This window comes from Panthera onca, chromosome D1 (assembly GCF_046562875.1).
Source record: "Panthera onca isolate mPanOnc1 chromosome D1, mPanOnc1 haplotype 2, whole genome shotgun sequence".
In the NCBI taxonomy this organism is placed as follows: domain Eukaryota; kingdom Metazoa; phylum Chordata; class Mammalia; order Carnivora; family Felidae; genus Panthera; species Panthera onca.
Window position 1 is genome coordinate 89,540,757 of NC_138348.1, and position 15,684 is coordinate 89,556,440.

Here is a 15,684-nt window from a genome sequence, read left to right on the forward strand (position 1 = left end):
TCTCATACCATCTTCCGAGAACACCATAGAATTGGTTCCAGGATAAGATTACCTGTCAAGACATGGACAGAGACATTTGCCCTGTCATGGAGTTCTTTTGAATCGTAATGAGGCTAAAAAGGCCATGAGACTAGAAAGGTCTTTGGATTGTTGTGTGAATTCAGTTTTCTGTCACAGGTTCACTAGAAACTGGATTCAACAGGTAATGTAGCAGCACTCAAGAGGTCCGGCCTGCGTGCACAGGAGGGGTCTTAGAACCGATTCATCTGCCCATTCCTTTGTGGCGAAGTCCCATCTGTTCCTGGGAGAGACGGACCCAGGAGTCTCTAGGGATCTGTCCTCTCTCTCCAGACGATAACCATATTTGCTGTGTTTCACTAGGTGTCTTCCCTACTGTGATTCCACCCCAATCCAGCGTGTGTCCCGATAGAGGCAGGTCAGCATATTCCACACCCAAACCCGGGCCAGCTCTGTTGGCCATGGCAGGTTTCAGTTATACGGGAAGCTTTGAAAATCATCTCCTTGCACCTCTTCACACAGAGGCAGGTGGCATGGACTTCTCTGTGAACAAGCCAGCGAACCACCCAGGCTAGAAGAAACCAGATAAGGGTTTGGTTATGAGGAGTGTGAGGCCACAAGGCCGGATCATCTGCCCTGTCCTGGTGCTGTGGAGACAGAGTCCTGCCATTAGAGAGCGGCGTTAGGCTCTATTCCCCTCCCCACATCCCCTTCTGGAAAGTAAGCACTTTGAGCCATTCACACCTCACTGTATTGATTTATCTCCTTGGCAAATACTTACTGAGCATCTACTGTAGGCTGGCACTGAGCCAGGAGGCACTGGGGATATAGCAGGAGAGGAGATGGAGGGGGTCACTGCCTCCAAAGCAGCATAAAAGTAAACACGTAGGTTAAAATGACTGTAAATACTACCCCCAAAAGTCAAGAGTGCAATCGACTATCGCAAGGGGGAGGGAACCTGATTTAAATGGGGAGGGGCTTGGCCAGGGACTCTTCCCTCTTTGAGAGACGGACATTTATGTTTCTTTCTGAAACCAGGTAGTCAGTCTGGGGTTTGGAGGAGGGAGAGCAGAGAGCCAGGTGCTCCCAGCAGGGGAAACAGCACATGAGGCCAGATCGGAAAGGTGAAGTGACTTGCCCCCATTTCTGTAGTTGGTGTGAGGCAGAGCCGGCTGCCCAATGTCTCCTTCTGTGTCTGTATCCCCAGCTGTTGCCTAGGCGTGCCCATGGCACTCAGTGAGTGTCGTTGAACTGACCGACTCCGAGGCCAGGGTGCCTGGCCCTCCTGCTCGAGCAGTGAGGACCCAAGGTTCCACTCACGATCACTGGCAGATTCTCCTCTTCCAGTGGGGAGGAAGCTCCCTAGCCTCCCTCACTAGCCATCACTCCCAACGAACCTCTGACCATGGAAGATGAAATGGCCGCACCCTGTGGAGATCCAGAAATATCTCCAGGCGGAAGATGGCATTGCCATAACTTCAGGCCACCACCTACAATTAGCTCAAGCTAGGACAATCTAGAGATTAGGACAATCTCTAGAAGCTTCCAAAGAAAGCACGATGCTCGACAACACATCTTCAGCAGCTTCCACGGTTGTGTCCTAATCACTTTGGCATCATGACCTTTCTGAACTCCTTCTGGCGTTATGAGGTCCTTCTGGTGACATTGGGGTGCGTGGCCTTCTCCCCCAACATGCACTATCAGATCCAGTCCAGTTGAGCCTGGACCCTCTCCATGGGGGCCCCCATGGCGTCACACATACTCTGCCTCCCTCAACTTTTCTGGTGCTTTGGCCCATGCTCTTTCTTGTCCCTGGAAACCTGTCCCCAGTCCGCCAACCCAAACCTTCAGGTTTTGTGTCTTCCAAAAAGGTTTTGTCTCTTGCTGGTTCTTACCTTCTATGTGCTTTCTGCATTAGGCAAGGAAACATGTGGAAAATCACCATGCCTGGTGCAAAGTAAGTAGGTGCCGAATAAATGCGTGCCTTCCCTCTGCCTTGTTCAGTAACTATTTTGAGTATGCCACTGGGCTTAAAAGCAAGGGCTTCTCAATCAGGCAGAGCTACGTTCTTCTAATCTTTGCTCTTTGGGCTTTTTGCTTTGTGACTTTGAGGAAGCTTGCTTAACTTCTCTGAACCTCAGTTCCCCATCTCGTAGGGTTATGATGAGAATCAAATAGTGACATGTACGTAAAAGATTTCACTCTTCTGCCGGCGCCGACATGGTAGGCTTTCTGGGCCCCACAGTTTCACGGCTCCAACCGGGCACCATCTGCATCATGCTCTAGAGGGCGCTGTTCACACAGAATGCAGGAGAGGCGGTCAACAGGATCCTAAAGCCCTCCATGATGTCTTAATAGCCATTTCCCACTCCCTCTCGGGAGACTTTTCTCAGCCCTAGTCTTTCTCTTCATTCAGTTTGAGCTGTGCAGCTTCGTTTTCACCTTGACTTCCTCTGTTAGCTGTGGCTCAGTCCCCTCATACCCGATGCCTTCTTGGTAAAGAGCTGAAATCTATGAAGTTTAGAAGAGAAGAATTCTTAGAAAAACCTCTGGCACAGAAACCAAGTAGATCCACCTGTGTGGCTGTGAGTTTCTCTTATCTTCTAGTGCTTTCTCACTCTGCTGTCGCCACTCCTCGCAGCCCCCAGGGGTGCGTTGCTCTCTCTTCAAAACTGTGAGCCAGCCAGAGATGAAGTGCCTCCTTTTGGTCCTTCTCTGCAGAGCTGAGACATGCTGACATTTGCTAAATACCTGAAGTTGCAATGACAAAGAACAACAAGGAAGCAGTATTGAAAGTACACACAGAATAAGTGTCTAGCTTCCAAAGCATAGGTTTCTGACTCCAAGGCAAATGCACGCCGTCACCAGAGACTGGTAAGACCCGCAGATGTCTTGCTTGCGTCCAGCTTCACTAGCTCCCGGGCTGACTGGATTAGTGGGAACATCACACCTCTTGACACTTGCTGCTAGGACCCAATCCAGATGCCATGAAAAAATACAAGTTTTTGCCGTGAGAGTGTAAGGATCTTAGGACGACCAATTGTCGGGGTGAATACGATAGCTAGATAGAATTTAAAAGCTGCACCTGAAAATTTTAACTCCTTTTAGTGACTTTGGGTATTTCAATTTGGTTATTTCCTTGATTCTGCACATCCGGATACAAAAGCAAACAAATGTGTAAAGTGACCATATGGCTTGTAAAATGGCCTATGACTTCTTAGCTATACCTTTTCTTCTGTGCGCTTTTCTGTCCTTTGGTGGTGTCAGTGCCTTCCAGCCGAAGAGTGCCAGGAACATCCCTGTAGTTGAACAAGCTGGTTTTTTGCAACTAGTGACAACACAGACCATGAATTGTGGGAAGCCTCGTGGAGTGCTAGAAAATACTTAAATAAGGGGCACCTGCATGGCTCAGTCGATTAAGCGTCTGACTTCGGCTCAGGTCATGATCTCACAGTTTGTGAGTTCAGGCCCCACGTCGAGCTCACTGCTCTCAGTGCAGAGCCTGCTTTGGACCCTCTGTCCCCTTCTCTCTCTGCCCTCCCCCACCTCGCACATGCTCTCTCTCTCTCTCTCTCAAAAATAAACATTAAAAAATTAAAAAAAGAAGAAGAAGAAAATACTTAAATAAGATATAGGCTAGTTTAAGCAATTTGGGGAAGATTTAAAGAAGTAACACTTTGCTCTGGGTTAGATGCCAGGAACTCAGAGTAATGTTATGGTTGAATATGTCAGTAAATCTTATCATCTAGAAGCGGGGGGTGGGGGGGAAGACGGGTGTGCAGCCCAAGTTGTTATTGGTGAAGAAGCAGTGATCACCTTTATTAGCCAGGACTAGGGGGATTGGGGTCATTTTTGTGGTTTGGACAATGTTCAGACATGATTACGGAGTCGCCCTGTGTGATGCTGATGTTTTGAGAAACTGTTTGCGTTCACCCAAACACAGAGCCCTCACTGGGAAAGCCAGGACCCAGCTCCCAGAAGCCAGGGCTGCTCTTCTCCTTTGCAGTGGGCATATGTGCACGTATTCAGTAGTACGATCAAGTCCTAGTCAAGGTCTGTGGTGGGAGAAGGACAGCGCCACCCCCGCTACCACTCTTGGGGGTATCTGGGTAGGCTTGTTAAGAATAATTATCATTCCTTCTATTCTCTTTCCACCTCTGCAAGGTAAGGCTTCTGCCCTGGTTATAGACAAATCCTTTATTCATTCATTCATTCATTTAATTTTAGAGAGAGAAAGAGAGAGTGCAAACAAGGAAGAGGGGCAGAGAGGGAGAGAGAGAGAGAGAGAGAGAGAGAGAATCCCAAGCTGGCTGCACACTCAGCGCAGAGCTTGATGTGGGGCTCGAGCCCACATCATGACCCTGCAATCATGACCTGAGCCCAAATCAAGAGTCAGACGCTCAACCAAATGAGCCACCTAGGCACCTCAGACAAATCCTTTATAAAAGCATGTTCACTATTCCCAGGTTTTCGGTTCCACGTGGGAAGATGGGCTCTGGAGCCAGTACAGTTCATAGGCATTGATGCATTGGCCGAACCTTTGTCTCTTTCCTGGAAGCCTTTGCCTTCCCCTGACTGCTGTCTCTAATATAGCCCATTTTAACTCCACACAGTGTAGACTTCGCGTGGCCTGGGTCAGTGACACCTCGTTAAACTGTTACACACATTTACATTTGTAGACTAATAGTAACAGTTCTTACTATTTATTGCCTAACCGCTGCATTCTGGAAACTTTGGAACTCTATGTATGGATGACATTTAAAACGCACTGCAACCTTTGAAAGTATATTTTAGCAGCCATTTCAGAAGTGAGGAAACTGAGGCTCAGAAAGACTAAGTGGCTTTCTCAGGTCACCTGGTCATTAAGTGGCAGAGCTGGGATTCAGTCCATGTCTGTGTGTACCCAAGCTGGAGTTCCTTCCACCTGCCACGCTGCCTTTGGTTATCACCTGTGCCGGCAACATCCTGGACCAGGTTCTCCCATCCTTTCTTGGTCCCCATGCCTGGCACACCTCTGCAGTTATTCAGATAATGCTACTGGACCAGCTGGCTCCAGAAATGTCTACAGAACACGGTGTCCTTTATGAGATCACCGATACCCTCAGATCTTGTGGTCCCCTGGCTCTTGTTCCCACAATCTTTTCGTTGGAAGGAGCCAGGCACCCAGGAAGGCCTGTGCTGCATTCTCACCCTGGACACAAGCAGACTTACGGCTTCACGGTGGGCAGGGTCTGGGAGGACCTTTACCCCAAAGGAAAGGTGAGGTGTTCCTGAAGAGCACTCCTTAAAAAAAAAAAAATTATTGATTTATTTTGATAGAGACAGAGACAGAGAGACAGAGAGATCACAAGCAGGGGAGGGGCAGAGAGAGAGAGGGAGAGAGAAAGAGAGAGAGAGACAGAGAATCCCAAGCAGGCTCCACGCTCTCAGCACAGAGCTCGACGGGAGGCTGAATCTCAGGAACCATGAGATCATGACCTGAACTGAAATCAAAAGTGGGACGCTTAATCGACAGAGCTACCCAGGCGCCCGCTGAAGTGCATTCCTGAGTCCAGCCTGGAATGTTGAGGTTCAGGTATCCTTCTACATGCCATGAGGCCAGGAGGATTGGTTTGTACCGGCGTGCCAAGGTCTATTTGAGAAGAGCCCACGTTGACCCCAAGTGAGCTGCCTGATGGTGCTAAAGACAGACATCAGCAGTAACTCTTCCTGGAATTATGGAACGAAAGGGAAACCACCCTCTGTCTCCAATAGGTTCTGCATAGGAAAGGGGTAGTCCGGGAGCCAGATGATTCAGTCAGGGCCCTGAGTGTTTGCAGACCCAGCTGGGTGGCTATCCTACAACAGCTTGAGATCACTTTCATAGAAAACAGGAAGTTCTCTGTAGTAGCGGTTAAGTGCAACATACCTTAGCAAAGGTGTGTGGAAGAGTGTTTAGGTTTGATGTCCAACCTGTTGGGTCTCCTCTTTGGTGGCTGCTTTAAACCCCTGTCCTCAGCCCTTTCAGAGCAGCAAACATGCCACACTGCGATTATTCAATCAATCTGTGAGCAACTTGAGGGCAGGGACTGTTGTCATTAACTCTTCTGTTTCCTAGCAGAGCACCTGATACATAGCACACGTTCAATAAATGGAGCGTTTGCTTGATTATGTTAACGAAGGAGGCTGCGACTTTGTCCCATAATCCCACTCCGCACCTTGCTCTCATAGGTCCTCAGCAATGTTTGTTGATTCAGTTGACTCTTGGCTTAAACAAAGCAGTAAATTCTCATGGACACTTGAATTTCTCCTCCACTGCCGTTGCAAAGGAACTACAGAAAATCATTTGACTTCCGCTCTCAGGACCCATAACTCATAAGTTCTACCTCTAACATAAAACCTCGCTTCTCAGAAACGTTCCTCGGTGGGATTAAGGCAGTGAGAGGTTTGATGAAAAGGCAGACTAGAGTAAATGTTTTATCATTTCTCTTTAGGAATGATGACCTTTGTGATTCAAGTAGGAGGCAGTGAAAGCAAAGTTTTGCTCTCCCCCCTCTGATATTGTGGCTGCCAAAACGCATGGGGGCGGGGGCGGGGGTGAGGGGAGACAAGGAGGTGGTGTGAAAAGTCCCCTAGGAAGCTCCAGGTCCTTACTGGCTTGTTCTCAGGTGGATCTCTCCAAAAGAACGGCTTCTGTATCCGTTCTTGGAACGTCACTAAGGAGCGCACACCGTGGGTACCTTGCTTAAGGTGACAGGAGTTTTGGTTGGTGTGGGTACCGCATGCAAATGGATTGGGCACTTTTATGGACAAAAAAGAGATCCGGGAGGAAAAGATGTTTATTTCCAGGAATTTGAAGGGCTCTTAAACAGAAGAGACTTCACACTTATTTGGTGTTATGGTGAGTTGTCACTGAAGCGGAACTAGACCAGTGGTCTTCGTAACGGTTAGCCATCCCGGGTTACAATGAAAATATCTCTTGTGGCCCTCCGCCAGTGAGTGTGTGGACCCTTGCTTGCCTTTCCCGGCACCTCTTTCCATCCCTCCACTCTCTCTTTCTTCTGTTGCTTCTTCCAGGGTCACACACAATTACAGTGCAGTTGGTTAGTACTACGCCCACAGGTACATCTCCTCTAAAACATCCCAGAGGGGGACCCATATAGCCAACCCACTGGTTTTATGCGTGGGTTGATGAATTTCTTTATCACCGCTCAACAAATACTTACAGTTCCTACCACATGCAAGTCTAACACCATGCTCAGGCCTTGCCCAGGAGAGCACGTCTCTGCCTCTCAGATAAAAAGCTGCCCAGAGCATTCCCACGGTTTCTCATCGTGGCGTCTCCCACCCCCCCGCTTGACTGGAAGCTTCTTCACAGTGACAAAGACTGCCCGTTTGGTAAACGATTGTGTGCGTCTCTAATGTCCAGCACAGAGCCTGGCATAGCAACACAACATTGTTGAATGATGATAGATAAATACATTAATGTATGCAAAAAGGCAACGAGTCTTCTGTCAGTTGAAGGATTTTGCAGAGGCTGACTACCCATCCAATAGAGATCTTTTAGAAAAGATGTTCCTCTTGGGCACATACGCACCACCCCACCCCACATCGTAATTGCTGACTTACTGAGCTCACTTCCCCATTTGCCTGTGAGCACCTCGAGAATGGGAACAGAGTCCTATTTGTTTTTGAAACCCTACACAGTAAACATAGCCCCAACGTTTGGAAAGTGTACAAAAAGTCTATTTTCTGAGAATGGACTCTTTACAGAACAAGCATACTGGAGCCCTGAAGGGAAAAAAAATGGCAATAATATAATTCACCTGCCCTACCAGGCCACTAAGAGTACCTTGGTAAATATTAGCCAATGCACAGCCCTTTGCTTGCTGTTAAGATTTACTGATTTCGACAGAAAGTAACTTAAAAACTGTACATGTTATACAACCCAGACACCAGGGCCGGTCTCTAACCACCCAATAGTATGACAAATACATATCGGCTCTGTCTGTGGTTAGGTTAAATGCCGTTGTCTAAGCAAAGTAGGCTATGTGCTGAGTATAATGGGTCTGCCATGTGAATGATGGGTTTGGTCAAGGGGTGGATTTGTCCCGTATTCTTACATTCTCCGGGTATAATTCTTCTCACTCTTTGAATAAATAAACCAAAAGCATTGGCTCACTTAGTACATGTAAAAAGTACGTTCAGTAAATGCCAGATTTTATGAAATAAGTCCAACAATAAAGGCCGCTTTTAAATCTGTTTCTTACCTGACAGGGCCTATTGTATAGAGAGATTATCATGGTGTCTTGTTTCTTCCTGGTGTCTCCTACTTTCATCTTACAAATATGTACTGATCTAAGTCTACATATTCACGTGTATCTTTGCAAACACTTGGAAATCTCAGTATCTCAGTGTGTTTCAGAGAATAGGCTGAGAGATTGACGATAACTAATTCTTTCTGGTGGAAAGCTAATAGGCATGACCTATGAGAAACAGTAAGAGAGCTATATGGAGCGTGGCAAAGGAGAGGAGGAAAATGCTGGAACTCAATCCATGCCTGCTGCCCAGAGACCTTAGCTGGGGGTTTGTCATGTCTTAGCATGACGGTATTCAAGCCATGTGAGGTCTGAAAAAAAAAATACATACCCAGCTTGGGGCTTAGTCTGAGAACAACCAATTGCCTTGGTTTAAACCACACAACCCCACTATCAAATTAAGCGTTTTCAAGCTAATACAAATTAGCATCAGTCCACTGACCAATGCCTGAAATAAATTAGGCTGAGTCTAAAAGAAATCAGCCTGCATACAGAGGGCAACTCTCAAGGCCACTTCCTTGCTTTCCCCAGGCATGGAAGCTCCGGTTTGGAATATGCTTAGGATGCTGGTAAGTGCAGATGGTCTGGGGGAAAGCTTTATAAGCTGACATTTTTGTTTGAGCTCTTTAAAAAGCCAGGAAGATATTTTATTAGCCATGCAGGCATGGAAATCCAAACGGATCCAAGAGATAAATCAGAGGGCACTTGCTCCCTTTACGGAAATGTTCTTTATCAAAATGAAACGAACTTGAGACTGGAACAGAACAGTCGTGAGGAAGAAAAACTCAGAAGTTACGTTTTTGGAGCCATCTCTGGAAATGCAATGCGTGATGGAGAGAATGTGGATTCACTTGATAAATGTTGGCTTGGGAATTTAGCATTTTAGGTGCCATCCACTCTATGAAGAGCTTTTAAAACAGCGCGAGCTTCCATGAACCCAGGAAAGGGAGAAGTCCCCAGTGAATGTAAGCCAGGTTAAACTATGTGTGTGCAGAGAAAGGAGAGAGACTGGGGAAGGGGTAGACTCTTCTTCTTCAGTGTGCCTCACCTGGGACCAACCCTAAGAGTCTCTGGGGACTTGAGGTCAATGAGGGTTGGGTGGGATGTCGGCAGGGCCCTCTGAGTGTGTGCACTGCTGTTTGCTCTCCTGGTAGCATTTTCTTTTTTTATACCTTTAGAACTTGTCCTCAAAATTTCAAATCACCACAGCTGTGGTTTTCTCTTCACTACTTCTACCTGGTGTTGGCTTCTTGTGTTTTCACCTGCTTTAAGGCTGTGAGCAAAACACTGTGGGATAGGACTTTTGTTTAAAATTTATCACTAAGTTGGTTTCGCTTCCCAGTTTGTATGAATAAACACATTTTTGAAGGGGGTTTTGAAATCTATTTTAGAAACATATTTGCATTTAATTAAAAATACCACGAAGACATTGCTAACCATGGTGGGCACACCTTGGGATGGGGGAGGGCACACCTAGGGGACAGGGAGTCTAGTGTTGATGACCATGGGTTTCATCACTGTAGGCTGTTTAGGGGAAAATCCCTTCACTTTTTTTGCTGTAAACTGAAAGTCACAATAATGTCATCAACAAGAAACCATTGATCAGATAGTATTTTGAAGAGCTTAACCCATTCACTGAATTATTCCATTTATGTTTATTGAATAACTAGTAAGTGCCCATAGACTGTGCTGGCAGCTGGAAGAGAGGAGTGAATAAAGCATGATTCTAGCTTTATGGAGTATTATTGAAATCAGAGCTCCCTTCAGCTTAGGAGCAGGGAAGGAAGTATGAGATATTGAGGTGACCGTCATACTATTCCTTTTAGGAATCTTGGCATACCGTGGAGAGAGACAGGAAACAGGTTTATAGCTCTATTGAGAAAACTTCTGAGATCATATGATAGGACTTGACCAAACCATATTGAGGAGCCCTGTTCTAAATAGTCTCAAGCATTAAAGGGGGGGAAAAAAAGGAAGTTGACCAATATTTGTCTTAAAATGTTTGAGGCGTATCTGGCTTTAGAATATAAAAGGTAATAACTGAGATGCAGCCTGGTAGAATCTCCTCTGGGCTGGAAGCAGGGAACCTTACGTTTTATGTTTTCAGTTGTCACTCTGCCACCGGTTAGTACAAGGCTTTGGATAGGTCCTTAAAATTTTTTGGATCTCAGTTCCTTCATTGGACAAATGAGAAAATTTAATTGGGTCAGGATTTCTTTTGATAGTGAGTAATAATAACAGTATATAAGATGCTTTAGGTAGTATATTGGTGAGCCTTTTTTATAGTTATTTGTTATCGTATATTACCAAAAATGTAAATAGTGCTTCCAGCGCCTGCTTTCACAGATATTTTTGCTTAGCATAAGGCTAAGTTTATTAAAGGAGAAAGAGTGTTGATTTAAAGAATGATATCAAATAAATCATAGTACAGGACATAATTGGTTATCACAAACATTTTTCAGTTTGTGTGCCACTGACTAAGGGCAGGAAACATTTGAATACATGCCCTTTTAAGTTCCTTCCACTTCTATCTCTGTGTAATTATTTTTCTTCTTCATATTTAAGCACTATGGTGTCCTAGTGGAAAGTTTTTACCGAAAATAGTGTTGTGGTATCCAGAATAAACTGTTAGTTTTCCTAACTTGATCAGTAATTGAGATCCTTTTGAATGGTCTTTCATATATAGTTAGCTCTTTATGTGAGTCACCTAGTCCACTGCTGCTATAAACATAATTTTGTTTTGCTTTGTTTTGTTTTGTTTTTGATGTGTTTCAGATCAGAGTGCTGACAGAAAGAATGTTCAAACATCTTCGGAAATGGTTCGTCACTCACTTCTTTGGGCATTCTCGACAAAGAGCGAGGCTGGTCTCCAAAGATGGAAGGTGCAACATCGAGTTTGGCAACGTTGAGGCACAGTCGAGGTTCATATTCTTTGTGGACATCTGGACGACTGTGCTTGACCTCAAATGGAGATACAAAATGACCATCTTCATTACAGCCTTCTTGGGGAGTTGGTTCCTCTTTGGTCTTCTGTGGTATGCGGTAGCCTACATTCACAAAGATCTCCCTGAGTTCCATCCTTCTGTCAACCACACCCCCTGTGTGGAGAACATTAATGGCTTGACCTCAGCTTTTCTGTTTTCTCTGGAAACACAAGTGACCATTGGATATGGATTCAGGTGTGTGACAGAACAATGTGGCACTGCCATTTTTCTCCTTATCTTCCAGTCTATACTTGGAGTCATCATCAATTCTTTCATGTGTGGTGCCATTTTAGCCAAGATCTCCAGACCCAAAAAACGTGCCAAGACCATTACATTCAGCAAGAATGCGGTGATCAGTAAGCGGGGTGGGAAGCTCTGCCTCCTAATCCGAGTGGCTAATCTTAGGAAGAGCCTCCTTATTGGGAGTCACATATATGGAAAGCTTCTGAAGACCACCGTCACTCCTGAAGGAGAGACCATTATTCTGGACCAGATCAACATCAATTTTGTAGTTGACGCAGGGAACGAAAATTTATTCTTCATCTCCCCACTGACAATTTACCATGTCATTGATCCAAACAGCCCCTTCTTCCACATGGCAGCAGAAACCCTTCCCCAGCAAGACTTTGAATTAGTGGTGTTTTTAGATGGCACAGTGGAATCAACTAGTGCTACCTGCCAAGTCCGGACATCCTACGTCCCAGAAGAGGTGCTCTGGGGCTACCGCTTTGCTCCCATAGTATCCAAGACAAAAGAAGGGAAATACCGAGTGGATTTCCATAACTTTAGCAAGACAGTGGAAGTGGAGACCCCTCACTGTGCCATGTGCCTTTATAATGAGAAAGATACTAGAGCCAGGATGAAGAGAGGCTATGACAATCCCAACTTCGTCTTATCAGAAGTTAATGAAACAGATGACACCAAAATGTGACAGTGGCTTTTCAACAGGAGTAATGGAAAGTCTTGAAGATACCCGGTGACTAGAAGTATGACGAAGTGATCAAAAATTTGAGGGTATGAAATTAAGACAAGAGCCTTCAACGTCTACCAGCACCATGCCCCTGAACTCCATAGCCATGATCTTGCAAGACACATAGCTCTACAAGGCACCTGCATTAGAACATGCAATATATTTCTAGAAAACTGCAATATGGAAGCCATAGGAATTCACTTGGAATCTTGAATATGATTATTTGAAATCATGCAATGTTGATAGAAACGGACAAAATCATCGACAGTTTCATGGACAGGACAAAAAAGATCTTAAAATTCTCTTTGAAGAAGTTATGAGCTTTAGATAGGATCAGAATTCTTATTTAGATTCTACTGATAAAAAATAAGCCACCTTTAACATTGGCTTTTGTCAAAGAAAGAAAAAAAAAAAAAAACAGTCTCCTGAGGATGGAGAGAATGAACTAATCGAAGATGGCAAGAAAAGACTGATATTCAAAGAACAACTGAGGCTCTGAGCTTCTCCAGCCCTGGTTGTTGGAGCTTTGGTCCTAGTCTGGGTCATGCTGTGTTTACTGAAGATCAAGGGGAGGCTGAGTCCACGGACTCTCCATCTCTATGTATCCAACGTGGGGAGGAGCGCTGAGCTCCATCTACTTTCTGGCCCCGCCAGACACTGCAGCCCAAGTTCGGTTTGGGCCCAAACGATCTCATGTGGTACGTTTAGACAGAGGCTAAATCACCACTCTAGAATCTCAATGAACACCTTCCTGCAAGGAAGAATGCTTGATTTGAAAACGGTGATGTTATTTCTTCCAGTTTGTGTTAGGTGGGGTAAGGGACTATGAATTGGGGTAAAAGAGTATTTCCTGATCTTCCAAGAAGGCAGTGAAGAGTTTGAAGGAGCAGCGTCAGGGTAGAAGGGACAGTACCGCCAATGCTTCTGAGAAAAAGAAAAAAGTATCTTGTGTTCTTCTGCCTCGAGTTTGTACTGAAATGCTGTTTCTAAAGGAGACGGGTGGGATGGGCTGTGACCCCACAGTGAGGAAAACACGAGGTCTCCCTTCCTCAAAGGGACCAACTGAACATAAAGACGGATCTGTAGAGAAAGATTTTACTGTGAATGTCTCTTTCAGGGCTCCTCCTGCATTATTGTGAATATATTCTGGAAGGAATGGTACTTAAAGCTGCTTAGGAATCAAAACGTTCCCAGTGTGTTGATTGATCTATTAAATCTCTGAAACTGTGCGCGTGCTTTCCAAAAGTGTCAGTTACGGTGCATGAACTGTAACAGACCAACAGGTGACAGCCCTCTTGCTGAGGGTGGACTTTCTCCTGGGAGATGTGGGAGGGGTGGGGGAAGATGGCAAACAGGACCATATGTTGTCTCGACGCCAGCTCACCTCCGGGGGGAAGTGACCTTGGCTACAGACGTGCCTCTTCCTGTGCGGCTCCATCGAATCACTCCAATGTGTCTTGGCACATGAAGCGGCAGCTGTGGCAGTTTTCACCAAGGATGGTTCTGTTTTCCGGGCCCAGGGATGAGTTTGATCAGATTCACACACACACTTTGGTCCCTCTGACCAAGAGCAGTAAGAAGTCTGATAGGCTAAGAGTTGTGCACTTTGTCAGTGGCCGTAACACCGGAACAACTAGCCTACACGGGAGATTACTCTGTGCCTGGAGGTATGCTGGCACTGCAATTTGATCTATTGACAAAGCTAAAGGAAATGAGGGAGCTAGAATTCTCTGCTGGCCACTGTCGTGAGGTTGTATGACTCCGTAGTCCCTTCATTAACCTGGGGGGGTCAGAACACATTCCTTCCTGTCGGTTCTGCTCCGTTAGCAGCATGCTTGGGGATTGCCGGAAGTGAAATGATCTTATGCAATCTATTCCTTTAGACTACTGAAGAGCTGAACAACTGGAATCTTTGTGACTGGTGTCTCTTACTGGGTTATTCGGGGGAATCCGTGCTTTCAAATATTCCTTTATTAGGATTAAGGCATTCTCCTATCTGGAGTTCCTTTCCACCTTTTTTTTTTTTTTTTTAATGTTTATTTTTGAGAGACAGAGAGCGGGGGAGGGGCAGAGAGAGAGGGAGGAAGAAGATCCGAAGCAGGCCCTGCACTGACAGCACAGAGCCTGATGTGGGACTCGAACCGATGAACCATGAGATCACGACCTGAGCCAAAGTTGGACGCTTAACTGACTGAGTCACCTAGGCACCCCAGAGTCTCTTTCTTCATGCAAATCCCCCATGAACCTCTAGCAATCATTAATATACTTACATCCAGGAAAGCCCTGGGGAAATGAGGGCCCACAGGTATCTTTTAATAATCTTGAGGGGTGGCTGGAACCCCAAAACAGCATAAAACCCCTGGATGTTTAAAAAGAGGGGGAGGCCAAGGGTATAGGAGCTCAGTGAGTAAAGAAAACATAGAGGAAATACAAGGTTCCAGAAGGCTAATTTGCCTATGGGTTAATGCCAGTGCTAAAGGCAGGCTTTTTACTCCAGTGAAGTAACATGGTTCCCAGCAGGACCTGACCACGTTAGTATTGCTTTTGTTCTAGGTGTGCCATGTTCTATTTACCGAATTATCAATCCATTCTAAAAGCAATTCGTCGCTGTGTATTCCTTTCAAGAAAAACTGCGTCCGTGATGCTGTACCATATTCAAAGTTTTCCTGGTACTCACTTCCCTTGAAGTGCCTCATTTAGCTCTGTTGCTATGGGGGTTTTGGTTTGGAGAGTCTCAACTTGGCTTCATCTTCCAGGGCTTAGGTGGACTCAATATTGCCAATATTCAGAGTTAAGGTTTGGGAGATGGTCTAAAAATGTATTCCACAAGAGAGAAAGCGAAGAAGGAAGAGATGGGCTGTAAGCAGCCAAATCTAAGAAGTGAGAGGATTAGAGTGTCCGTTTCCACAGCTTATGGGTGGGTGACAGGACAGCAAAGAACTTTCCCTGTGCGCTGTGCAGACAGTTGAGGAGGTGCCTTCCCTGGAGATTTTTCACAAAATGGGACATGGGTCCTCAACCGGGTGGTCCGGTGAGTAGCATGGGGGATCTTTCCCCGTCCAGAACACACGTGAAAACCGCTGATGCAAAGGATGCAAATGAGCCCCTGACCCCGCCCCTGGGCCGTTGTTGTCTGCCATTACAGGAAGTGCATGTCAATCAAAGCTTGACAGGGGAGATAGAGCATTTTATTTTGGAGCCAGAAGTTTGAGAACAATGACTGGAATTTCCTCTTTCTGTCCAGCAAGGGCTGTTTGTCACTGGGGAGATAAAAGTCCAGGGGTAGGGAATAAAGGTTATCGGGAACAGCGCAACACAGAGCCGCGTGGGGGGGCGCCGCGGGAGGAGGGGTTATGGAGGAAATCTATTTCAATGCCTGTCATTGAGTTTCCATTAAAAGAACATTCAGTTAGGA

General features: G+C 45.8%; 1 protein-coding gene across 1 annotated transcript; it reads left to right on the forward strand.

Moving 5' to 3' along the window:
• The first annotated feature begins 10,909 nt into the window (after positions 1-10,909).
• KCNJ1 (potassium inwardly rectifying channel subfamily J member 1) lies at positions 10,910-12,503 on the forward strand. Its single transcript, XM_078433940.2, has one exon. The coding sequence runs from the start codon at positions 11,112-11,114 to the stop codon at positions 12,228-12,230; it is 1,119 nt and encodes a 372-aa protein (XP_078290066.1). The 5' UTR covers positions 10,910-11,111; the 3' UTR covers positions 12,231-12,503.
• The last annotated feature ends 3,181 nt before the right edge of the window (positions 12,504-15,684 follow it).

What these genes read in the sequence shown, in the direction of transcription:
- KCNJ1 (XM_078433940.2), top strand. Translation starts at nt 11,112, where the DNA reads ATGTTCAAACATCTTCGGAAATGGTTCGTCACTCACTTCTTTGGGCAT.